General features: G+C 32.0%; 1 protein-coding gene across 2 annotated transcripts in view; it reads right to left on the reverse strand.

Annotated features, from left to right (window-relative positions):
- Nucleotides 1–2448: 2448 nt before the first annotated feature.
- Nucleotides 2449–26173, reverse strand: part of Cpsf100 (cleavage and polyadenylation specificity factor subunit 2) — a 108390-nt gene continuing 84665 nt past the window's right edge. For both annotated transcript variants that reach the window (XM_085821978.1, XM_085821979.1), the window contains exons 15-18: nt 25267–25423; nt 15256–15308; nt 14752–14886; nt 2449–2727 (exon numbers count right to left, since the gene is read on the reverse strand). In XM_085821978.1, coding sequence (XP_085678104.1) covers nt 2635–2727; nt 14752–14886; nt 15256–15308; nt 25267–25423 — 438 coding nt within the window. In that variant the 3' untranslated portion in view covers nt 2449–2634. The remainder of the gene's footprint in view (nt 2728–14751; nt 14887–15255; nt 15309–25266; nt 25424–26173) is intronic.

Genomic DNA, 26173 nt, shown 5'->3' on the forward strand with positions numbered 1-26173 from the left:
AAAGGAAATGACACATAGCTGTGCACCCACCTTTTTGTTGTGAATGGGCTCACCGAAGAAAATTCTGTTGTGAAACAGCAGTACGGTTATTGGTCTGGTGTTTCAGTGATCCCACTCTGGGCACATCAGATGTTTATTATTCAATTTTAGACAAGATTTCAAGGTAAAAATTTAAAACTAATATAGAATAAAGAGATCAGCACACAGCCAAGATAATAGCATAGAAATTTCTCTTCAAACAATTCCTTTTATATCCTAAAAAAATCTGGAAGATGTCTTTAAAAACTAAACACGGCTGAAATGTATAGAGAGGTTTGTGTTATGCTACTATTTAGTATTAATAAAGAAGGTTAAAAGTAACCTATAAAGCCTTTTCCATTCAACTTTTCTGTGTGTACAGAAGGAAATTTTGGGCACACTGTATCGAAAAGAGTTAATGCTAGCAGCTTAATATACACAGTTAATTATAGTAATGCCCCTATATCCTTCGGTAATTTGATTCAAGGCATATAACAGATAACAGTTGACACTATGTAAAACTAGATATTTATGCAACATACATAAATTGGGCAAAATTTAATCAATAAATTTGGCAAAGTAAGACATTGCAAATATTAAACTATACCCTACACTATATTATCTTTGGTATTGTATTGTTAATAAAGTACTGCAAAATTCATTCTATATCATACTCTTTCTCCTTGTTTGCTTGTATTAAATAAAGAAGTCTGAAATTAAAACCTACAGTTCCTGTATTATATAATATTATGAATTGTTTCAAGAAATGGTAGGAATAAAAGTTTTTTTCCATCAAAGTAATAAAAAAAATATTCATGGTTGCAAAAATGAAGATCATGAATACATACCTGTACTTAACATACAATAAGAAAATTTCACTTTGGAAAAGAATATTAACTTATTCTGTGATTCAGCAACTTCTATGGTTATGTGATGGTATCTCAATATGTATGGTGAGGAGAAGAAGTAAGATAATGGTATAAACATGGTGATGATGGTGTACTTGTATTAAATTAAGGAAATGGGATTAGATTCATTATCTTTAGAAGATGAAAAAAGACAAAAATTTAAGGCTTTTTCCACTTTCCTTACCTTTTTATGTTCCTTATGGTATGTAACTTTTGCAATTTTTGGAGCAAAAGAAACTAGCATGAAATTTTCCCTTGTTTTTCAATATTCTATTACTGAATATTTATTCTTACTATAGAATTTGGCAACTATTTTTACATTCTCACTAATAAGACACTGGATAAAGTATATTATGATATCTCTTAAACTTGGAGGCAGTGGTAATATCACTACTCATATTCTCTGAAGTAAGAAATTTCTGAATGTGAAAGCTGTAATAAATTGACATTAATGCAGATAAAGAGATTTCTAAAAGCAGAGGGAAATTAAATATAAAAATTATAAGTGCAGCAGATGTAGAGTTAAAAAGTTTGAGCACTAAGAGCTATAGTCCCCTGTGGACATTTTAAAGGAATATTTGTACTGGTACTTAAGTGAGCTACTGCAGATAGTTCCATGAGTCAACAAACTGTTATATGATATTTTTCAGTTGGCTCTGCTGCCAACTTTTTTTGACATCATGCAGCAGCAATGGCTTTGCCAGATGTCTCAGTTAGCTCAGATAAACTTTAGTGAACTACAAAAAGCATAATTCTGAGAAGCAACCTGTAACCAGAAAGTATGTGTACGGTTTCAAAGTTAACCATTTTCATCCCCTCCCATTTAACTACATCCATCAGGAAAATGTATGCATGCACATATTGTTTGCAACTACTGTGGAAATTTAGTACTTTGCTTGTTTTAGTGGCTGATAAATATTTTAGTTTACTCACATTTGGCCATAGGCTATTTGTCATTTGGCATGTATTTTGAAACTATAAAAAACTTTTTCCCTGCATTGTGAACCATGCATATGAAAGCACGACCATATATTGAGATAGGTTATAGTACTAAAATAATTAATCAATATTTAATCAATTTTCTGCTTCATCTTGAAATGAGGGGAAAATTGTCTTTTTTCCTAGAAGAATAATTATTATGTTCCTTTTTTGTTTATAAATTTATTTTTGAAACTTGATAAATTATTCTACCATGTGAGGAATTTTTCAAGTCGCCTGAATATTGTTCTTTGAAATTTAGGTGCAAGATTCAAAATCATAAATAACACAATAAAAATTTTGGTGCCTTTGAAGTGATCAGGTTTTCCTGACCTAAAAACAGTAAAATCTAAAGAGATTGATATATTCTGAAGTAATATGTTAACCATAACACCATGTTTTGACAATCTTCCAATACAGATAAAGCACACACTTTACTAATTAGATGAGAGTTAATAATAAAAATTAAACATCTAAATTAATATAATGTAAGCTCATGGCTTATACCATAAAGTGTATCATTAACTGAAGAAAACAATGGGAATTAGTGAATTAACACTTGAGAAGAGAAATTTTTATTTTTAAATATGTGTCACAAATACTGTAAAACACATATATGAAAAATAATTTATTTACAGCACAATTTGAACTGTGATAAATTAAAAAAAAATATATATACATAACATATTGATGATGATGGTAATCACAATGAAAATGACTTAATTATAAATCAAATGATTGCATACTGTTCATACAACAGTTCTCTAACTTTGAAATAATCTTCTGTCAGGCAGCCTTCAAAGTGTATATGACCAGATTCATTCTGAAAGGGAAAAATTTATTTAAATATCAGTATGGGTAATTTTGATTAATAATAATACATAAATATAATTATTGGGTTAATTTTTGAATTATGGTAACTTGGCGATTTTTTGGCGAAAATTTGGCGACCAACTCTGCTACAGCAACCTGCTAGTTTTGTTTTGGACGCCATTTTGTTTTCACGAAGTAAAGGCTTTTTTTTTTTACTCAACATTTTTTTCCAACAATCTGCTAGCCGAATTACGCTTATGCTAGAACTTTTATGGAACAAAAGTACTTAATCGTGACCAAGATTAGATGCGAAATTGGGAAACAGTGCAGAATCGCCCACTGCTTGCCGCGTTTTTAAGAATTGCACATACACGGTATCCACGTACACGTCGACCAATTTTCACTTAAAAAAACATCCTAGAATTGCACAAAAATAGCATCGCGCACACTCTTGACTTTATCCATGTACACTGCTAAAGTCCTAGCTAGTAACCTTTATCGCCTTACCAAAATGTCGCCAAACTACCTGTTACCATATTCCAAAGATTAGCCAATTATTGATATATCACAGTAAAATTGTAAATTCGCATTTTCTATACAGCTTGCTCTTTTGGAGTTAAAGAGGTAATACTTATAGATGACAAAGTACATAAGAATAAGTTAAAAATGCAACTATTTAGTTAAAAGGGAGGGGGCAGAAGATATCCAGTTAGTGAAAACCACTTTGAAACAAAACTGAGAAGGGCAGCAACTTAGGCATAGCAATATACAAAATTAACAACAAATACAGAAACAAAAGGTAAATTTCCTTGACTAATAAATGAAATAGTAGTTGCAAATTAAGGATCTGGCATAGTTTGCTTTTACATTACTTTATATTTTCATCAAAAATAGAAAAGGGGAAGTGATGTATTTCAATACTGCATACTAAAGCTGAAATTTCTTTTCCACTACACAAAACAAATGAAGATTTTTTTTTTTAATTTGTAACTACATAAACAAGACTTAAAAATTTGAAAATTTACAGGAAACATTTTAACTACAAGAAAATAAACCTATTTTAAAATTCGCTAACAGTAAAACACTTCAGATAAATTCTATATTACCAGTGTATAATGCTTTAAGTGAAAACTTTTACATCCAGAAAACAGAAATTTTCCTAGAAATCCTTATTTGTAGCATTGCCAATAATCAATGGCTCAAGCTGTGATCAACTGCTTCCCCTGATTATGTCTAACGGCACAGGTTAAAATGAGAAGCAAAATCATAATCAGAATGATTCATAACAGAAGCTGTTGCCGCCGCTGGTGCTTGACTAAAGGAGAGACCTGCTGATCAGAACAAATCTAAAAGGCTTTATGTAGGTATGGTTGGCAAGTTTTTAATGTTAGTTGGGATCTGTCTGATGCAGTTAGTGTCATAGTTTCACGTAGAGTTCCAGAGGTTGTAACCCAGTTAATATACTTTAAGGTTCCAATAAGCCACTAAAGTACCAGATATGATAAGTTGTTTTGCATTATTTAGATGCAAAGAACAAATTTTACATACATTTTTGTGTTTTATCTTGTGACCACAGTAAAGATTAATGAAAGGCAATAAACTCTCTTTAATATGCAGAGATAATTTTTAAGGGTAAGCAGACAAGTTTTATATAAATTTTTACATTTTTGTGTTTTATCTTGTGTCCAAAGTAAGGATTAATGAAAGGCAATAACACGCTTTAATGTGCAGAGATAATTTTTAATGGTAAGTAGACAGTTATAAATAATTAAATTTGGTAGTTAGATAACCTTAGTCATTATGGATTTACATGGCCACTCTTAAATTTTTAATTATATTTTAACAGTATTTGAAGGAAAAAAAAAAAAGGCCCTATTCAAATCATAATTTTGTAAAATTTCACAGATTAAAATACAGTACAAAGTCTGAAATCCAGACTCGTCGGGACTTCCGGATTTGGGATTTTTCTGGATTATGGATCATTAATTTAAATCTGGTAAGATGGCATGCAGAAATTATACAATTAAAAATATGAAACCGTAATTTATGAAATAAATAGCAATTATGATCTAAAGGGTATCACATTTTAGAAAAAAAAGCTTATTATTTATATGTTTACTTTATTAAACATTTCTTTCAATATAAGTTGTTTAAGTTGTCTCATTTTTTGTGCGAATACTTTACAGTTACAAAGTTCCACTGTTCAAGTCCTGTAATTGCTGTGTCAAGAATACCGACTAACTTTTTTCATTTTCAATAACCTCTCTGTCACTATCGGTAGCTGTATTTTCCGTATCTAGAACCATACTACAGATTTTGCCGTCCGTTAATTGATTGATGATTGGGGCATTGCAATGAAAAATTTCTGTTTTATCATCTTCATTTATTACCGCTTCTCCACATTTCTTTACAAAATCCATTAACTGGAAAATTTCACTTTTAGTTTTCGATATTCGAAAACCCTCAAATTTGCGACTTTCATCTTCATTGTCATCACCATGAATTATGGTAGCTGGCCATAAATTATGCAAAGCATTTTTAACGTATCTGGAGACACATTCTTCCACAATCTTGCGATGTTTCACACAGCAGATTTTATGCTAAAATATTTTTTTAATTCTTGTATAGTCTTGCCATTGTTCAAGAAATTTAACATGGATTTTAAAAATGCTACTTTATATTTGCATTTCAACGTGCGCACTATTCCGATATCAATAGGCTGAATGACAGATGTACAATTTGGAAAAAAGAATAATACGGATACATTATCTTTCACTATAACTTTAAATGAAGTATGAGCTGAACAGTTGTCTACAATCAGGGCTATTTTTGAGTCATCAGGTAAACCAACTGAATTCAAAGTTGCCGATCCTTGGGTATAAAATGATTTTCAAACCAATCATTCACTACAGGATATATAAAGGAAGTCATTACTCCTTTAAATGCTCGAGGTCGTGCATGCTTTCCGATTATGAAAAGTTTTCATTATACACTGCTCGACATTGAAAATGCAACACCAAGACGGAGTGGTCAGAAAGTCATGAAATTTGGAAAAAAGAGACAGCAAGCAGCAATAATTGATTTTATTTCAAAATGATAGTCAGAATACAGAGCGAGAACAGCGTCGGCTCAGTAGGATGTAGGACCGCCACGGACAGCGATGCACGAAGAAGCACGTCTAGGCATAGAATCAATAAGAGTGTGGATGGTGCCCTAAGGGATGGCTCTCCATTCCCTTTCAACCATTTGCCACAGTCAGTCGACAAACGGCGTCCAATCACATCCCACACATGTTCGATTCGCGACAGGTCAGGAGAGTATGGTGGCCAAGGAAGTATCTGTATACCTTGCAGAGCATGTTGGCAGATGCGAGCACTGTGTGGTGGGACATTATCCTGCTGAAAAATTGCATTAGGCAGCCCCTGAAGGTAGGGGATTGCCACCAGCCTCAGTACATTATCCAAGTATCGTTGGACCGTCATAGTGCCCTGAATACGAACTGGAGGTGACCTGGAATCATAGGCAATAGCGCCCCAAACTATTATGCCACGTTGTTGCGTAGTGGGGCATTCCACAGTTACTGCCAGATTAGATATGTCTCCACGTCGACGCCACACACGTATGCGCCGATTGTCACCACTGGATAAACAGAAGCGTGACTCATCTGAGAACACAATGTTTTGCCATTCTGTCATCCACATCGCTCCAGTCCTGCACCATTCTAAACGTTGGCATCTATGCTGTGGGGTCAATGGCAGTCTTCTTAACGGACGCCGTGAGTGCAGGCCACATTCAACCAATCAACATGAAATGTTTCTGTTTGACATGGGAACATCCAGGGTATCTTGCACATGCTGCAGAATCGTGGTACAAGTGACTTGCGGGACCGCCACAGCTTGTCGGCGGATGAGTCGATCCACGCGTGCTGACATCATTCTGGCTGCACCTGCACCCCTCCTTCTTCCCACATTTCCTCGTTCCAACCATGTTCGCCATAGCCGATGCAACGTGCTCGCATCCATGTGGGTATCAGCTGCGATTTGACATAAGGACGAACCCGCCCTTCTCAGACCAATCACCAAACCTATCATAAAATCATCTATCTGCTGGAAGTGCCTTCGTTGACGGCTGCCTGGTATTCTCTCCTATTACTCATATCCTCCGGAACGAAAACAATTTTCTTCGATAATTCTCTGGCAGAAATAACGACACGAATATTGCCCATTCTGCATGTTCCTTCCCTTATATCTTACTTCACGTGCGTCGGAGAGCTGCGCATTTCACATCATTCGCATAACTCAGTGACGTGCGTCTACTCTAAAATTTGCATAATTTATGACCACTCCTTGGTGTTGCATTTTCAATGTCGAGCAGTGTAAAAAACTTCTCATCCCTTAATTCTGACGCTTGGTGCCTCCCCAAATTCCAAAAATTTTGTCTTTCCTAAATTCTGCCGACATGTTCTGCCGGCGCTTCTGGGTATATGGTGAATTAAAATAGTGTTAAATGTAATCTTTTGGCCTATGAGTTTTATTAACAAAATCTAGTTTTAGCATATGGAAAGAAATTTTTGTTGAATTTTTCCTCGTCAACATTTCTTAGAGCATTTAAAAATCTATAATCATTGCCAAGCGTAATGTTAGCATAAAAGGTTGCCATACTCTTGTTATTCAATTACTAATATAAAAAAAAAGTTTAGTCATCATTGCATGAGTTATTACTGAAGCTGTCGTGTATTGATAAACATGTGGTGATAAAAGCAAAATATAATAAATGACGACTCGCCATGTCGGTGTCAGGGATATAAAATAGGTGAATGTTTCAGTTTAAGATGTATGCCAGGCAGATACTCAGCTACGGAGCCAGATTATTAATCTCACAAATTTATGCTTACATGATTTTTTTTTCAAAACAAGGTATTTTATATAGTGCCTAAGTGAAATTAAGAATCAATTTTTAAGTGAAAATCTCCACTTGTTTTATTATGGAAGGAAAAATCAAATGCACATGCGTAAAGCATACAAAAAATAAAAATTCGGTGGCTTTGAGGTCCAGATTTTAGATCTTTCCGGATTTCGGACTTTGTACTGTATATGTAATTTATGACATTGATTCTTGTAGCAACAAGACTCAATATTTATGCATCTTTTTAATTTGAAGCCTTCCCAGACATTTTGGCTTATTTATATCGATTTCCTTGTCTTTAAGCATCTTTTCTAACAATTAGAAATTTGTCTCAGTATGCAAACCAATGTTCTCACTCATTTCTGCTTGCATTATGCCTAACTTGTCAACCTCTCCACAATGTACCTATGAGGGTTTACTTGATCTGGTAAAAGTTAAATAGTCCAAATCCTCCTGACAGACATGAAGCAAATTATCGCTATATCTGAAAGTAACTACAAAGTCAGACAAAGATTTAAATAAGCCTCTTATTTAAAAAGAACTTAGAACATAACGGCATGTTCTGATGCTAACAAAATCAATTACAGCTCACGGTGACGTAATTAAACAGGAACAGTCAAATTTAAACTAATAATGTAGACTAGTGGTCAAAGATTATACAATTTAATTTTAATTTTATCTGGCTCAATAACTCTATCATATGAGGAAACAGAAATGGGAAATTATAGTAAAAGGTGAAATAACGAACAATTGGGTAATTTACATAATAATAACTGTACATATCTTTGAAGAATAATTTTCTTTGTCTTTATGTATTCAGTTTCTTCAACATATTTCGGTTCAGTTTAGAATTTTTGGATTTAATTAACAATTTCTGTTATTCAAAAAAAAAAAAAAAAAAAGAATGTATAGAAAAAGCTGCTTATTTTATTTCTTTAGTAATATGAACGTTCAGAATAAATATGAAATATATATGGTAAGGTCCGGTTCCCAAGCTGGTGTGACAGAATTTTTAGAATTTAGTGACACACCAAACAACAAAATCTAAAAATGGCAAAACTTTTAGAATTTAGAGCAGGCACTGGAAGCAGAATTTAGAATCCACAGAAATTGCATCAGGTGGAAATACGCTTAGTGTTAGCCCTGTGTGAACATCTTATGAAAAAGATTTCTAGTATCAAAAGTAAAACATTCAAATATTATGTTTTCATTGTTCTTCCAAACGTTTTCCAAAAAGTTAGAAATTCATTGCAAACTTTCTCTAAAATACATCCATTACGTATTAATACCATGAAGACATTTTTCCTTTTGTTACATTTTTCTGGAATCTTCTAGAATCGTAGGTCTATAAATCTTGCCTTCAAATCCTTCTAAATTTTCCAAGCTGCTAACTGACGTCTAAACTCCTAAAGAAAAATTATTCCTATGAATTCTGCAACAGCAAAGCAGCAGAAATATTTTTTTTGGGGAAAAACAAATCAGAGGGACAAAGTGTAAAATTAATTTTATAGAGAAACCTTGTGTATATTCTGAGAATTCCGAATATTCTGAGACAGTTACATGGAAAAAATGCTTACCATGAAATAATTAAAAAGACATTTTTAATTAATTACATATAGCTATTTTGCTTTTGCTAAGAACTGCTTCATAAATTGTGCTTTATAGCATTATACCTTGTTCATTTTTCAGATTCAAAATATTGTATAATAAGTGGCCAAAATGGAACTATGACAGTGAAAATTAAAAAAATTTTATTTTAAATATAATTTCAATATATTAGCATTAATTTACTGAAATTTATCAATATTACAATATTTTTTAAAAAAATTCTCAGATCTTGGAATTACTGATCTTAAAATTGCCAAAATATTGATAAGTTGCAAAATTTAGAACCGCTTAATAAAAGACTTCGCATCCCCAAAAGCAAAAATTTGTTTAACAGCTCGGTAAAAGTATATTTTAGGGTACCCCTTGCCAAACTTGGCAATTTTGGCCGGTACATGGATACCGAGTGTGTGCAATCCTTTGACTTATTATTTTGGCTTGCATAACAGCGATTTTTGTGCCAAAAATCGGCACCACAGAAAGCCAAAATAACAAGATAAAGAACTGCACAAACTCGGTATCCATGCACACATTGACCTATTTTCACTTTAAAAAAAAAATCTCCAAATTGCACAAAAATGGCATTGCGCACTCCCTTGACTTTATCCATGTACAGGTCGACCTATTTTCACTTAAAAATAATGTAAGAATTGCACAAACTTGCATTGCGCGCTCCTTTCACTTTGTCCATGTACATATCGATATATTTTCACTTACAAAGTCAAAGAAGTACCCAATTCTACAATACAGGCAAACAAAAAATACACAATCTCATTTTAAACCAAACAATAAAATAATATAAAAAAGGAAAAACATGTTATACATTTAAGCACTACAAAAAGCAAATATCCACTTACTCTATTTAGAAGTTCCTTCGTCTTTAGTCTCTGGCATACAAAATTCCTTAACAGCATCCAAAAACTTCCTAAAATTATCTGAACTCGAAATCCGAATATCGGCATCACCAAATCTGAACCTTTCTTACTACAAACCCATCTAAACGGTTTTTACATTCGACTAGACGTATATCCTTCCTACATACAGGACACTTATAATTACTAACCAGTAAACCTTCATTTACACACCAGTCAATTAATGCTCTTTTACCCTTTCGTTCCAAATTGTACAGAAACTTCAAATTCATCTTACTACATTCAGCCATTCTACCGTTTAAACAATAAAACCAACACACACCACAAAAATGCTTACAAAACATACCATGATTCAAAATTTCCTAGAATCATGCATCCGATTACGTCACAATAGGGTTTCCATAACATTCAATTACTCAGGCTATCATAAACGAAACAAAAACTTGGCGATAAATGAAACAATAACTTCACCATAATACAAGGGGTACCTTAAAGTCTACTCTAACCAACAGCTCTTCATTAGAAAAAATGAAATAATTTCGAAATTCTTATGTTTCACTTCTTTCACTATGAGTAACTCAAGTATCCCACCATTTACATTAGAAAGAGGAACAAATTAAAGCCCATGAACCAATTCAAAAGATAACCATATTTGTCAGTGAATCGCCAAAAATATTCCTCCAAAATGCACATTCACACTCAAAATGGCAGTTGTAAAAACAGACAGAAATTCCAGATGTTTAAAATTAAGGACTTTTAAGGTCCAAAAATTGATTCCAAAAAACCTAAGGACTCTTATGGACAATACGAACCTTGAGTTAGTTCCATACATTTCAGTATTTATTTTGATATTCAGACCATATATGACTTGCAGTAGGATTATGTCCTAATAAAGCTATTGTAAGCTGTAAATACTTTGTGTCAAAAATGTATCTGATACTCTTAACACAATATCAGTCTAAATTACTTGAAACATAATGCTCAAAATACAATACAACTTTATAATAAAAAGCTGAATACCCTTTTTGAACTTTTATTTAGCTGAAGCTGAATACCTTTATTGTTTATTACATAAAGCAGAATTGCTACACAGAAATCCACTGTTAGCACAGCTGAACAAAGAAGGGGCTTAACCCTCTAAGCATTTAAGGCTTGGTCCTGAAACCTTAAGTTCCCTAAAATGCCATGAATAATAGGTATTTTCTTGATTTTTCATTTCCAAATGACCCTCTCACTTTGTACCTGACTCCTTTTCATCCAACCTAAAATCAAATCCATCAAAAGCTGGTAAAATTTTTCACATGAAACAAATTGAAAAGCCATCTTTCTATGTGGAATTTTATATCCCTAACACTTAGAGCAATGCTCCGCAACCTTTTCTCACCTGCGACGCACAAAAAATCTTTCTGGAATTTCGTGGCACACCAAAAGCTAATGTATATATGTATTGATTTATACACAAAATTTACAATAAATTTTTGTTTTTAATTTGAAAAATATACAATTATAAAACCATAACATATTTATGTAAACGCAACGTATTAATTTTATTTAAAATGTATTTTCCCGATTGGCAACAACAGTTTTTTTCTGAACGATAATATTTTGAACTGTTAGTTTTTGAGCAGTAATGTTGACGGTAATGTTTCTGAATAAAGCAAGTATTTAACAATTAATGTTTGACGGAATGTGTTTTTAATAAAGGAACTAATTAATTGCTAACATTTATTTATATGCAATCATAATAATTATCAATGTGATACCTGCGCTTGCTTCAATGAACACAAAAGTTTTATATTCGGCTCAAGATCTGACAACGCAACACGAAATTCTTACTGACTGCGAAATTTTTTTTAAAAAATTAAAAAACAAAAATTCTTCAATTTGATTGGTTTATTTCAAATTTAAAAAAAAAAAACAGTTTTAGAGCTATTATTTTTAATTAAAATGGTCTGAAACCAATATATTTCGTTTAAATCTATGTTTAAAAAAAAAGTTATATATTTTTAAGTTCCGAGTTATCAAGGAAGTTCCGAAAAAATTCAAATGCTGACACACTTACAATCACACACACAACAGTGAAATATATAAAAACATTTAAAATAGACATTATTAAGGAAAAAAAATTGTCATTGTGTATTAAATACATGATAAAAAATTGCAAATGTCAAATACATGTATTTGATTGCGGCACACCTATATCCTACTCATGGCACACCAGTGTGCCGCGGCACACCGGTTGCGGAGCACTGACTTAGAGCAGGAGTTCCTAACAGAGTGGGTACTGACCCCTACGAAATTGAGAGCCACATATGTACTGGCAGTTGATCAGCATGATCAATATCCCCCAGATTACAAAATTAATACATAATGATTTATTGTTTATAGATATAAAACTATATTATGCAGTAAGGAAGAAACCATACAATATATATATGTATGGGAAACAATACACAAAAATGATTTCATGTGTTTTTAAAATCAATAATATTTTTTAAATGTATGAATTATTTATACAAAAAATGCAATATAAAAAAGTAAAATATGGAAGCAGCATTTTATAGACATTTTTAATATTTAAATAAAACTTTTTCTTGAAATTGACAGGAAAAGACATCAATCTCATTGAATCTCTCATAATGATTGTCTTCTGTTTCCATTCTCAAATTGATTTCTTTATATCAACACATAATCGAAAAGAATTCCCTTGCTTTCATAACTTAATGCATTTGTCCATTACTGAAAAGCACTATTTCCTCAAGAGATATACTGTTATATACAAATCACTTGCAAAATTTAAAAGATTTTAATGTTCGCTTTTTTAATGTCCAAGACACTGAAAATTTGAATGTGACAGCATGGCTGGTATAAACCAAAAAACTGCGGTATATCTGATCTTGATATTATGATGCAAGAAGAGTCAATAGCTTTGACGAAAGATACAAGCAAAAATCTTATTCAAAACACATGGATATGCTAAATTTTGGAATTTAAAAGTCAGAGAGATATAAACCAATTTTATTGACTTCTCTCCTCTTATCTGTGGAAGCAGGCTTTTGTCAAATCAATAATTTATTACGGAAGATAAAAAATTTGCTGAATACTTTTTAATGAGGTTACTTAAGAACTAAGTTAAGCAATATTATGTCAAATATTTTAAAAAACATTGCTTTAACACATTAAGTGTAGCTATTACATCAATTAAAATGTAACTTTTTTTCAATTAGATTTTGTTTCTGAAAACTATTCATATCTGTAAAATTAAAAACAATAATAATAAATCAAATCAAATAAATAATAAAAATATAAAAATCTGAAAGCTTTCAGATTTTACATTACGCCCAAAGGGACGTTTTTCTAACGTTTTGTGTGTGTCCTTTATTTATTAAATACAATTTTCTTCGCACTTAGACCATAAAATTCAGTTCAACAGCAGTATCGCTAAATAATTTTAAAATGAGCATATCTTTAGAATTTCCGATACACAGTCTCGCACGGTGGAGATAAAAATATACCCCCCGTACAATGTTACCATTGCTCTCTATAAAATTGTTGATTTTGTTAATCAAAACTACAAAGTATGAAATAGATAATAAAACAAATTCTAAATTTGGGCTTCCAGATGCCCATACGTATTAAAAATTGGATTTCTCTAGGTACTGTTTTTTTATCACAATGCTTGAAACATACATACATTTATGCAGATTCTTTATTATTTAATTTCTTTATCCAACATTTTCAGTGAACAACACAAAATGCCTAAACAAAATTAATAGCCCTTTGGACTAATAATAAATAAATAAAAATATAAATAAATAATAATAATCAAATAAAATAAATAAAAGTAATAATTGAAATAAACCATTTTTCCCCCAAAAGATTCTTAGTCTAATTGTTATCTTTAAACTTTTTATGTGCAATTATTTATTCTATGATTGTGTTATATGCTGTATATTATAAAGAAAAACATACGGAGATTGATGAAGAAAACCATTCTTTTAAAAGGAGTGAGTGCAAGATAAGGGAAAGGGAATACCTGCCTTAGAGGATTAAAAGAAGTATTGCACTTTATGGTTGGATGGTAAGGCTGTTACAATAACAAAATTATCAGTTTATCTCTTCTGGTGAGACTGAAGAGTAGTTAGTGGAAGACACTGTGGCATCAACATTCATTAAATTTTTAAAAAGTGTGTATCGCAGAAAGATACCAAGTTTTGCACTATCCACAAATAAGTTTCTTGCCTGTATTATATTACTAATCAAGAAATATCAAAATTAGAAGTACAATTCTTATTTGAATGCACATTTACCTCACATCATAATAAAGGAAATAGCTGAAAAAATCAGATTAATGAAATGAATAATACATAGTGAAAAGGCTATGAAAAATATCTAAGAAAGTTCAGTAAGAATTGCAGTTTTACGAATTAAGATTAATTTATGGGTTATAATTTTTCATGTTTAAATGCTGAATTATTAAGAACCAGTTTTCCTTAGAAAACGTCCTCCATGAAGGCATTCCTTTTGCTTTGTTGAACAACAATGCTGGGTTAGACCAAGAACTAGTAGAATAATATTATTTCAAACACATACTAATGAAATTTTACTGCATTTTAATAAATACCACTAACTACATAGTATTCATTTCTTACTTTTCGAAGAGCCACAACATCATTACAGTATAATACTCCACCAGAGAATTCAGCATTAATGCCATGCCTCATCAGAACTTGTTTAAAGTCGGAGAGTTTCACTTCATTAATAAAAATTGTAGGGTGACCAATAATCTGAAACAAAAATATAATGACGCTATAGCTCCCACATGAAAATGCATTATCAACAGTTTAAAATTCCTCTGAATCTGTTTATGAAAACTACTTTCAACTGTTTGTTTAAGACATTTATTTAAAGGCTGCCAGGTTTTAAAAGAATTCAAATTTTCTGAGATATACAAAATCCAGGAAACATTATGTAAATCTGTACTCTAATTAATCAACAGATCAGTGTTAAAAATTATAATGAAACAATTAATATGTGAAATAAATGTGCATAAATGAAAAAAATCACATAAGATGAAAACTTAACATAAGTTTAAACTCGAACAACCGATATTCACCCGATTTTCTACTTCAATGCAAAATGAAAGAATAAATTACCTGATTGGCTGGAAGTGGTTGCAGAACTGGAATTCTTTCTATTGCAGCTTCTTCTATAAAAGAGAATACTGCAATTTAACACAAAATTATTCTGTCAATAAAATTGAAATTGTCACATTGTATTACACGAATAAAGTGTGTGATCTAAGATAAAAGATAATTATAGCAAACTTTCTACATTCACGGTAACAACTAAAAGAGACGGAAAATGTAAGGGCAAATAATAAACTTGGAAAAGTTATAAGAAACTATTGTATAAAAAAAAACACCAAATGGTTTATAAACAATATATTGTGAAAATTTATGCAGCCATCAAGACAAAGCGCAGAAACAGACGACTGCAGAAGTTTTGTTATAAATGTTGTGCAATGAAAGAGATATTTAATGGAACTAATACAAAGTGCAACCTTGGATTAAAAATTTCTAACTTCACAAACAATTAGGTTCATGAGCAAATTATCTGAACAAAAAGCACCTTAGGTGTTAACCAGAGTTTTGAATTACACACACTAAAGTTGGTAACATGATTTTCAACAGTGTCTTTTGGTAACCTATGTCACATAGTTAACACTCAGGGACTCCTGGAAACATAATTTTAATATTTTCCAATGCTTAACTTTCATTAAGAAAGCCTGGTTGCAAGTGACTTACAGAACCATGAATTCAGCCTAGAAGAAAGTGCCCAGATTGGATTACTTCAGGCAGAGACTTTGAGGCAGAGTGCTTTGATGCTTAGAACATTTTTTGCTATCTAAGATATTATGTCTCAGGGAAAAATCATGGGCTAGGAAGTTAATTACGATGTCAAGGAACTATTAGAGGACCATAAAAATAATAAGAAAGAAATACTAAAACTATTTAATCTGACTTGCTTATCCTGCCATTTCCATAGGCAGCATAAAAGTAACAGAATTTGCTCATTCTGCAATTTTTCCCAGTACTTAAGAGCACATCCTACTTTTCCCTAGTTTAATCACCGATTACCTACAATATTTAATCATGTTTGGTAAACAGATGACATTATTGTCACCTAAATTTTTGTATTTGCATAGAGTTCACTAATTGATTTTACAAGTACTTCCACCATTATTAATTTTGTTTTTATATTCAGAATATGGCTAGCATGAAATGTTCAGTAAATGTTAGAATATGTGTTCTTGATGGTATTTCTGATATTGAAAGTGATTTTAGTTATTTTGTAAATAGCAAAAAAGAAACGATTGTTATTTCGTGGATTCATCTACAAATAGTGATGAATCTACAAATCATTCAATAACCATTTAAAATGTCTGGCAGTGCTTTGAAATAGATATGAAAAATATTCTGCCAGCTCCTGCCTCATTTCATTTTCTTGGCAATACAGGAAACACTGTGAATTTCTGATCTCAACCGTTTGAAATTCACAGCTCATCATTTTGCAAGCCACATATCTCCGAATCCCATTAAAAAGAAAAAAAAAAAAAAAAAAAAAAAAGAGGAAATGGCCTTACAGACAACGCACTGTTTGTTGCTTAAAAGAACAGCCAAGTTCTTAGAGAAATGCAAATTTGGTGCAAATAATGTAATGTAGGACTTTGTCTGGAACCTTGTTTTGAAATTTACCACACTAATCTTAATTTTTAACGTAATTTGCATAAATACTGAATATTTCCATCAGAATACATACTTTATATTTGCATCCTACAAAGTAAATAATTTAATCAAGATTTATTTTCAGAATTTTTCTCTTTATATGATTATCCTTAAAATTTACTTTTAGGAAAGTGCTACATATACTCTCAAATACATGTAGGTTTGAACTATGTAATAAAAAATATGTAATTTTTGAAGCCATTTTTATTAAAAAGAATTAAGCAAATAGTACACAAAAGGACACAGCAAGAAAACAAGAAGCATAGCAAGATATAGCAACACAAGCTGATTGTGGAAGAACACACAAAAGATTCCTCCCCCCCTCTTCAAACGAAGAGGAGAAGAAAATTATCGTAACATTCTGATACACAAAATCTGTGCAAAATGGAGTAAGGTGTAAAGTCTTCATGTAATGCTATCAACTTGATATAGCAGTAGCAAACCACAAGCATTTTCAATGACTATGCCATATTTTACTTAACCCCTTGACATACAAAGAGAGGGGGGAAACTTACAAAACAGGATATTTGTCTTTTGAGATGGGGAAAACATAGGGAACAGGATAACTGACAAGCATGACTGCAGCAGTAGCATAGCAGCAGCAAGCATGTATGTAAGCATGACTGCAGCAGTTAAGAAACCTAATAATATACTGTGCGGTATATTCGTGAAAGAAAGTTCTTGCCATCTCGGAGACGTCAAAGTCTACAATGACACATCAAATGAATGACATCTCTCAGATGCAATTGTATGTCAAGGGATTAAGAAACATTATCAACAATTAATAAAACATAATCAACAATTAATCACACTGAATAAATTTTAAGTGAAAATGCTCAAAGTCGAACCGTACATAAAGACAAAGTAAAATAAAATAAAAATCCATGGAAGAGAATTTCACATTCAAACAATAACACCTTCCTCATCGTTTTCCACTTAACCCTTTGACGCGCGCGATATTATTTTTATAATTTTTTTAACTAAAAACTCTAGAAATTGAATATTATGATCCTAGAGACAAATAATATATGAATTTAAAAAAATCTACTCTTGCCCATTGTTTTGTGGGTGGTGGTCGCATTGTGAAACCACCGGGCGTCTAGGACTTTGAAACTTATCTAGGTAGTAGGAAAAAAAAAAACTTACCTTTTTCCGTGCGCGTTTCCAATAAATGACGAAATTTACGAATTTTTTAATACAAATAAATGTATGTAACAATTGCATATTATATATATTTTACATTATTTTACAAACAAAATCGTCAGAAAAAATTTAAAAATAAACATTTATGTAATTTTTCTATAGCAGTGAAAGTATAAGTATCTACATAATAAGGATGTTTGGCTACATGGATTAAAAAACTCAGTAAAATAAGGATAAAAAAAGACTCAGTTTTTTTTTTTTTTTTTTTTTTTTTTTTTTTTAATTTCAAAGAACAAATATTTTTTGTGACACAGTTCAAAGCATGTTTTGTCTTTTTAGTACATGCATAGATACACATTGCATGTTTCGCACATATATCTTCCATGATGTTTCTTCCTTGTGCTACAAAATGTATACTGATTGGATCTAAATTTCCCCGGTTTATGTCCAGCATTATTTAGTTTCTTTTCATCTGGTACATGAATTTTTGTGGTTTTTTTTTTTTTTTTTTTTTTATGTTAATGAGGGGGAGGGCTTGGTCTTTTTGGCTTTGGTAAGGATCATTCATTTCCCATTCATACTTATTTTATTCGTATTTCGTCTCATAATATTCAGAAAATATTTTTAATTTAAATAAAACTTTACACCAGTTCTATTTTTAATTACAGCAAAGTATATTTACATTAAATTTAAACCACAGGAAATAATTTATAAAATCACAATACTAGCTTGGGGAGCAAGTGTGTTGAGGTCAGAGAAAAGTCTCTGGAAAAGAAAGACCTTTCTACTGGGCAGGTGCGTGTATTGTTTATTAATAAAATAACTCTGTGATTTCAAAACCCCTTATCTATATCCGGGTGAAAATAAACATTCCTATTTGAGAAGTAAGCAAACACCATTGTAAAGAGCAGTGGTTTCAAGGTGCGACCACCAAGCCTCTAGAGCAGGGGTAGGCAACGCGGCACCCCCGATCAAATTTTAATGCACCCTCGCTGGACTAATGTAAATGTATGATAGTCAGAGCAATTTACTTACTCTTGTCAAATGACGATATACAGCAAGTACTGTCTGACCACGTATTCCAGATCTATGTGAACATCCGGTTTGGGGCGGAAGTGAGCATATCTATCAGTTATGTAGGGGTGAGTGCAGTAGCCCGGTAGACACTAAATGTCATCTGATCTTCGATTTCACCAACATCCCTTCGACCTTCAAGAGGGAAAAATACCCACGCTTTTCGCCCACACACCCCTTCAATTAAACTGACCCATCTCGGCTCTCAGCCAAACTGCTCTCGCTAGCGTGGTTAGACAGTAGTCAGTTAAGTTTAGGATTGTGCATAGATTAGCAGTTTGCTAACCTTGAGCGTATCTAATAACACGCATGTATTTTTTGTTGGTGTTTGATCGTATTTCGAATAGACCACGCGTAGACCGTGCATTTAAAAGTACCAAGTAATCCGAAATAATTGTTTTCTTTCAAAACCCTTCATGGATAAATGCAAAAGAAAAAGAACATATTATTTTAACGATGAATGGGAACATCTATATTGTTTCGTTGATTACAAAGGGAAGTGTATTTGTTTGTTGTGTAATAATAGTGTTGCGATTCCCAAGAAAAGTAATACTGAACAACATTTTAAGACCGTTCATACCAATTTTGATAGCAACTATCCAATGAACTCTGAAATTAGAAGAAAAAAAATTATTTCTTTAAAATCTTCAATAACTAGCCAGCAAAGTTTTTTTTACTAAACCACTGCAACAACATAAAGCAGCAACGATCGCATCATATAAAAGTTTTAAATACTTTTAGGATGATGAGGATATTCAGTTCACAGATCTTCTTTTACATACTGAAGTGAGGTGGCTGAGCAGAGGTAAAATACTTGAGCGGTTTTTCATGCTTTTGCCACAAATAAAGGAATATTATTGCATCAAGAGATGAATTTTATGAGCAATTAGAAAATAAGGATTGGCTAATCGACCTTGGATTTCTGACAGATATAACGACGAAGTTGAATGAATTAAATTTAAAAATACAAGGGAAAAATCAGCATATCGCTGACATGATTAGTGCAGTAAATGCATTCAAATGCAAGTTAGTGTTGTTGAAATCTCATCTATTGAAAAAATCATTATCACATTTCCCAAATATAAAATATACTGTTCAGAGTTTAAATTTGAATAATGAAAATTTTACTGCTACATCATATTTAGAAATTATAGATAAGCTAATAGAAAGTTTTCTTCTAGATTTGAAGATTTTGCAGCATTAGAACCCGTTCTAAGATTTTTCATAAATCCATTCAATGTTACTGAAGATGATGTCCTTGAAATAGTTTCAGTGTATTTCAAGCTTCATAATATCGAAAACCTAGAATTAGAAATAATGAACTTGCAAAGTGATATTATTTTAAAAGCGCATAGTAATGATAAAATGTTTTGGAACTTAGTCGATGAAAATAAGTATCCTATTTTAAGGAAATGTGCGCTAAAAATTTATTCATATTGTGCAACAACATACAATTGCGAGTCTTTGTTCTCAAATATGAAATATTTGAAATCAAAATACCAAACAAAGCTTAATGACTCACATTTAGATAATTGTTTAAGGACCGGGAACTCTATAAGAAATTAGCTGAAAATATGGACACCCAAGTTTCACACTGAATTATATGTATCATTATGTATGACACCAACAAAATAAAGTTATAAAAAATCTGTTTTTTTAATGCCTATTTATACCTGTTGATTATCTGTAAAATATGCGCCCTCGGTGATTTTCAAATTTAGTATTGTGCCCTTAAGGACAAACAGGTTGCCGACCCCTGCTCTAGAGCATTGTGGGTCGCGCCCTGAAACCACAAAGCAAATGCCATACATATAGAGGTTTTTTTTTTATATATATGCAGTTTAATTATTGCTATTTTTTATTGTTTATGATAGAAATCATGATGTGCGATGAATAACTTTTGAAATTTAAAGTTGTTTATATTAATAAAAGTAAGTTATTTTGTCTCATTGAAAACGAATTTTAAAAGGCATCTGATTTAAAGTACTAAGACCTAAAACATGTATGATTCTGTAGTCATTTTGTGTTATTTAGAGATCAAAGATCAGTAATCAATTTATTTTCACTCATAAATTTCCGAAGAAAGAGGAGAAAAAATTCGAAAATTGGTGGTTTTAGGGCGCGACCACCGCGCGTCAAAGGGTTAAGCCATTCACTCTTTTTTACACATGTACAGTAAAATTGATTTACATTTTCATCTATTTTATCTGTTCAATATTGTATTTATCTTTTATGTTTCATATTTCCATATCAATAGTGATTTTGGATTATGAACTTAAGCACAAAGTACTGTTGTACAGTTTAAATAAGCAATCATTTACATCCCAGGAATAAATTAATTTCATTTTACAGCAATTTCTATGGGGAAATCTGTTACAGTTTACTAACATTTTGGTTCATGAACAGCTTTCACGAATGAATTAAATTCCTGAACTAAGGTCCTACTGTACTATTTTTATCCTTATTCAACAAAAACAAAAAAAATTCTTTAAAGAAGAAAACTATCATAGCAGCAAAATGATTAAAGAAATACTGACTATGATATTTCTATTAAATTTGATAAAAGAGAAAAACTGAACATACTCATTTACAAAGGATAACATGATGACATGAATCCTTCATCTTTTACCAGCATGAAAAGGAAAATAAACAAGCAGGTCTTATTACTTAATTTCTGAGAGACTGTTAAATTTTTATGTCAATGGTGTCTGTTAATATTGAAAATATCAAACATGGTTCAGTGATTGAGATCTTAATAAAAGAAGGCATAATAATGATAAATATTCATGAACATATGGTTGCAGTGTTTGGTGACACAGGTCCTTTTTATGCCATTCTCAAAACATAGGCTCCATGTTTAGATAAAGAAAAGCATCCTTCAAAGATGATGATCATCAAATCACAGATGTGGATGGGACCACAAAAGAAATGTGTGCTAAGGTCAAAGAATGCCTGATGGAAAATAGATGAAGTGACAATTTCTTACATTGATGGGGAATTGTGCATCAGTTAAAATTACTAACGAACCAATAGAAAAAAAAAAAAACTTATATTAAAAGCTCAAATGTTGAAGATCTGCATCATAAGGTATCCAGAATACTGATAACAGAAACGAAAAAAAAATTGAACTGAATGCTCTCGAGAACTGCTCTCCATGATAAACAGCAATAAAATGTTTAGTCATGGCTTATGACGGCAGATAAAACATACAGTGACTCCCAAAAATTGTATTTGGAATGTTGTCAAATTTTGATGCAAAAGGTGTAAAACTTCTTTCAAGAATATTTATAATTAATTACTCTAAACCTTTTAATGGAGCAAACAGTTTTAAAAGTAAGCTAAGTACAGCCAAACACGACTCTAAAGTTAAGATCGGGAAGAAGACAATAGAGGGACTCCAGGCGTCACTGAAAAAGTCAAAGGACCTGTTCCTCTGCCAACCCAACATGTACTTTTATTGCAAAGGTACTCCCTAAATGCCTTGGTCTTTGGCCCTTGTAAGTGACGCCTAGAGCAAAGAATCTATATATCTTTCCCTTCAACTTCTTTGCCTAAAAACCCTCTGTTGTCCTCTCTCCTGGCGGGAATATTCAAATAAAAAACAGAACGATAGCATAGAGGCGCCTTATTTTTATACCAACGCCTCTAATGAAATAAATGGAGTAAATTGTAACTCTTTCCTAACACCCAACACAAATTAACCTTGGACCAATGAAATAATTCAAAGTAATGTACGTCGAGAATATATAACAAAAATGAAGTAAGGCATTTTGATTTTTTGCAGCCAGTCAGCAACCTAGGTTTTAAAAAATGGATTTATTATTTTTATCGTTTATAAAGTTTTTTTTTTTTTATTTTTATTTTATTTTATTTTATTTTTTGTCTCATTTTCTTTTAACATGTCTGCTTCTAGTATTCCTCACTGTATTTAGCGAAACGCAAACATTTAGTTAGCGCACGCATCCGCGACACTTCCTTACTGTTCAATGTAATTACGTCAATTTTTAGCTTTTCTTAGTAAGGCAAGTTATACTGTATATTATTTAGAGTGCAAGAAATCATAGGACCGGACAGAGAAAACAAATTGAAGCTAAAATTAAAAATGGCTTCACGGAAAAGATGAACCGTCAGACCCTGCGCAATTTCCAATGGTGCCGAGATTCTAAATGATATTGATATTCCTTGCAATTTGCATGACCAAGATGAAGAATCTTCACCTATCCTCCTTAAACAGATTTCATTTCAGCAACTGAGAGAAAAACTTTCTTTATAGACCCCAAACGAATATCTAGAGGACATGAAATTAGAATATAAAGTATTTTCACATTTAGGTAAGTGTGGGCAGCAGAAAGAAGACTTAAAATCTTTTGATTTGTCGGACCCAGGTAGTTGGCCAATCACAGAAAAAATGAACGATCTTTCTTAGCAGTCAAGCTGTATTATTAGCCGAAAAATATCCAGAAAACGTAGACCTTAGGTACACTGAACGTAATGGAAAACATTTGACATCTTCATTGTGGTACAGAACATTAGCAAATAATGAAGGGCTTAAAAGATCTTGGCTTATATATTCTAAAACTAAAAATGCAATTTTTGTACACCCTGTGAGATTTACCAGAAACATGCCACTGCCGTTACATTAGCATTGTGTACTACAGGATTCACTAATTGGAAAAAAGCTCAGAAAGGTTAACCGAGCACGAAATATTTGAATTCCACAGAGAGTGCATGATAGTTGAGTTCTTGAGTAGGCTACATGAAGGCGTTATTGTGAAATGAATATTTAACATGCTAGGTTAAAGTTACTATTAGTATCGAGAAATTGGTACAAAATTATTCGATCCATTGTATTAGTGATTTGTAATTTGCTTATATTTGTTTAAATGAAATTTTTTATTATTTAGTAATGTCTGATTCCCATTTTTGTGCTGTGCTGAGCTATTTTAATATTTAGTTCTGAATCGTTTTCTATTAGCATCATTTATGAGTAGGTATTCTTGCAAATATTGGAAAAAATCCCCATTTCAAGGGAAATGTAAATTTGATTATTTCAGTGCCCTGGAGAAGTAACTGCATCAATAAGGTATGCACGGGTTTTTAATTATGTAACTTTTAGTATGTTCTTCTACCAACGACTGAAACGTAAAGTCTGAACACTGGTAGTTCGGTCTGGGGTTAGAATCAAGTGAATTAGCTGGCTGCATGGGTGTTTCCGCCGTTTCACTCACGCATAATTTGCATATGAGCCAATTACTCTTAGAAAGACCTCAGCTAAGACATCTTCCCTCTTAGGCAGGTAGCTCTCTTATGCTTTGCTATAAGTAAAGAAACTAAACCATTTGTTATGTATATTTCTTTTAGAACAAAAATTGCACGTAAAGAATTTCTTACTATAAAATGGATTTTACATTTTATCTTGAAAACTACATATTAATATGTTTATTTAAAAAACTAAACTTTGTTACAGAAACTTAAAGGGAGATGGATAAGGGCGGCAATTTTAAGTTTTTGCCCCGCCTAGGAAAAATGCTAAATCCGGTGCTGTGGTCGTGTCAGGGTATGCTGCCTTCCAGGCAAACAGTTGCTTCCTCCTGTATAGCAGGTCATACACAGGCTAATGGTAATGGAATTATGTTTGGGGGATGTTCTCATGGGTGGATCTGGGATCCTTAGTTGTGGTAAAACAGACCATGAAAGCTGCAGACCATCTGAACATAACTGTAGACCAGTTGCACCCTTATATGGCATCTGTCTTCCCAACTGGAAATGGAATTTTCCAGCAGCACAGTATCCCATGCCACAAGGCTCAAGAACAAGTGATCAGCTTATCACAGAACACACATGCATATATATGTAATGATTTTTTGCTTTAACTTTCCTTTACAGTCTTTTTATTTGTGTTGTGTGGACATACACAGATTTTGCACTCCCTTTTAGTCTCTCCTGCTTATTTAAAATGGTCTACTGGGATGGAAGACAGTATTGAACATATTTGGTGAGTTGTATTTCGCAGTGTTACATCCATTCTAATTTAATATGCATTTTTGATTAGGAGGTGGGGATAGGGAGATGTAAATTGTGGATAGCTAAAATTGCAGATACTGAATCAGAAGAATGGAAGTATGATTGTATATATACATATCAAATTTATGCATGATATACCTTTTATTTCATCATCATCTTTTTCTTTCTCAGCATCTTTGGCAACAATTTCATCAATATCCTCTTCCAGAATTATTTCTCCATCAACCCAAGCTAGTTCAACATCTTTAGATTTCACAAAATCCAAAGAGCTAACTAAGGAATCTTTTAATTTTACCTAAAAGATCAAATAAAGTAAAATTTAAGATTAAAAACAGATAAAATTTAAATGCCAAAATATATACTCTCCAAAAGAAAAATAGCTTAATATTCAGAAATCATAGAAAAATTACTACTTAGCATTTTGTGTAAATAAGGACAGAAATTTTGTGTAAATAAGGACTTGGGTTACAGATAAGTACATCAAATTCAATGTCTATAATTGAGAATAATGTACAGAAAATATGTTAAGCCTGAAACCAAATGATATACCCAAAACACCCCAAGCAATTTAAAAGGCAGTTAATTAAATATAATACAGAGATTAAAAGATATTAAAATATTTCCTAGGCAGTATGAATAAATATCAAGTTAGAAATCAAAAGGCAGGAGTTTAACTACCTACCCCCCCCCCAAATTAAAAGATATTTAACAATTTTATTTCTAACATCATTCTACTTTTAAAGTCTTCTATTACTATACAAAAAAAGTATAACAGTACTCATTATATAAAAACAAATATTATGATATTCATTAAATAGAAAAAATCTGTTTGTTATGGTAATATGTGCATGATTTAATAACTTTGGGAGAAATATTCTTGAAAAGAAACAGGTGAAATGTTGTATTAATATTATTTCATAAGAAAACTTGCAAAACGTCTCAGAAAAGCAAGATGAATACAGGATGCAGCTAATTGACCACTGGTCAGCTAATGTCAGCAGATATTACCACATGAGAAAAACATTATCTTATTGTAAAGCATGGA

Source organism: Stegodyphus dumicola, chromosome 8 (assembly GCF_044657685.1).
Source record: "Stegodyphus dumicola isolate Sdum_Otavi_A_Nest chromosome 8, ASM4465768v1".
Classification (NCBI taxonomy): domain Eukaryota; kingdom Metazoa; phylum Arthropoda; class Arachnida; order Araneae; family Eresidae; genus Stegodyphus; species Stegodyphus dumicola.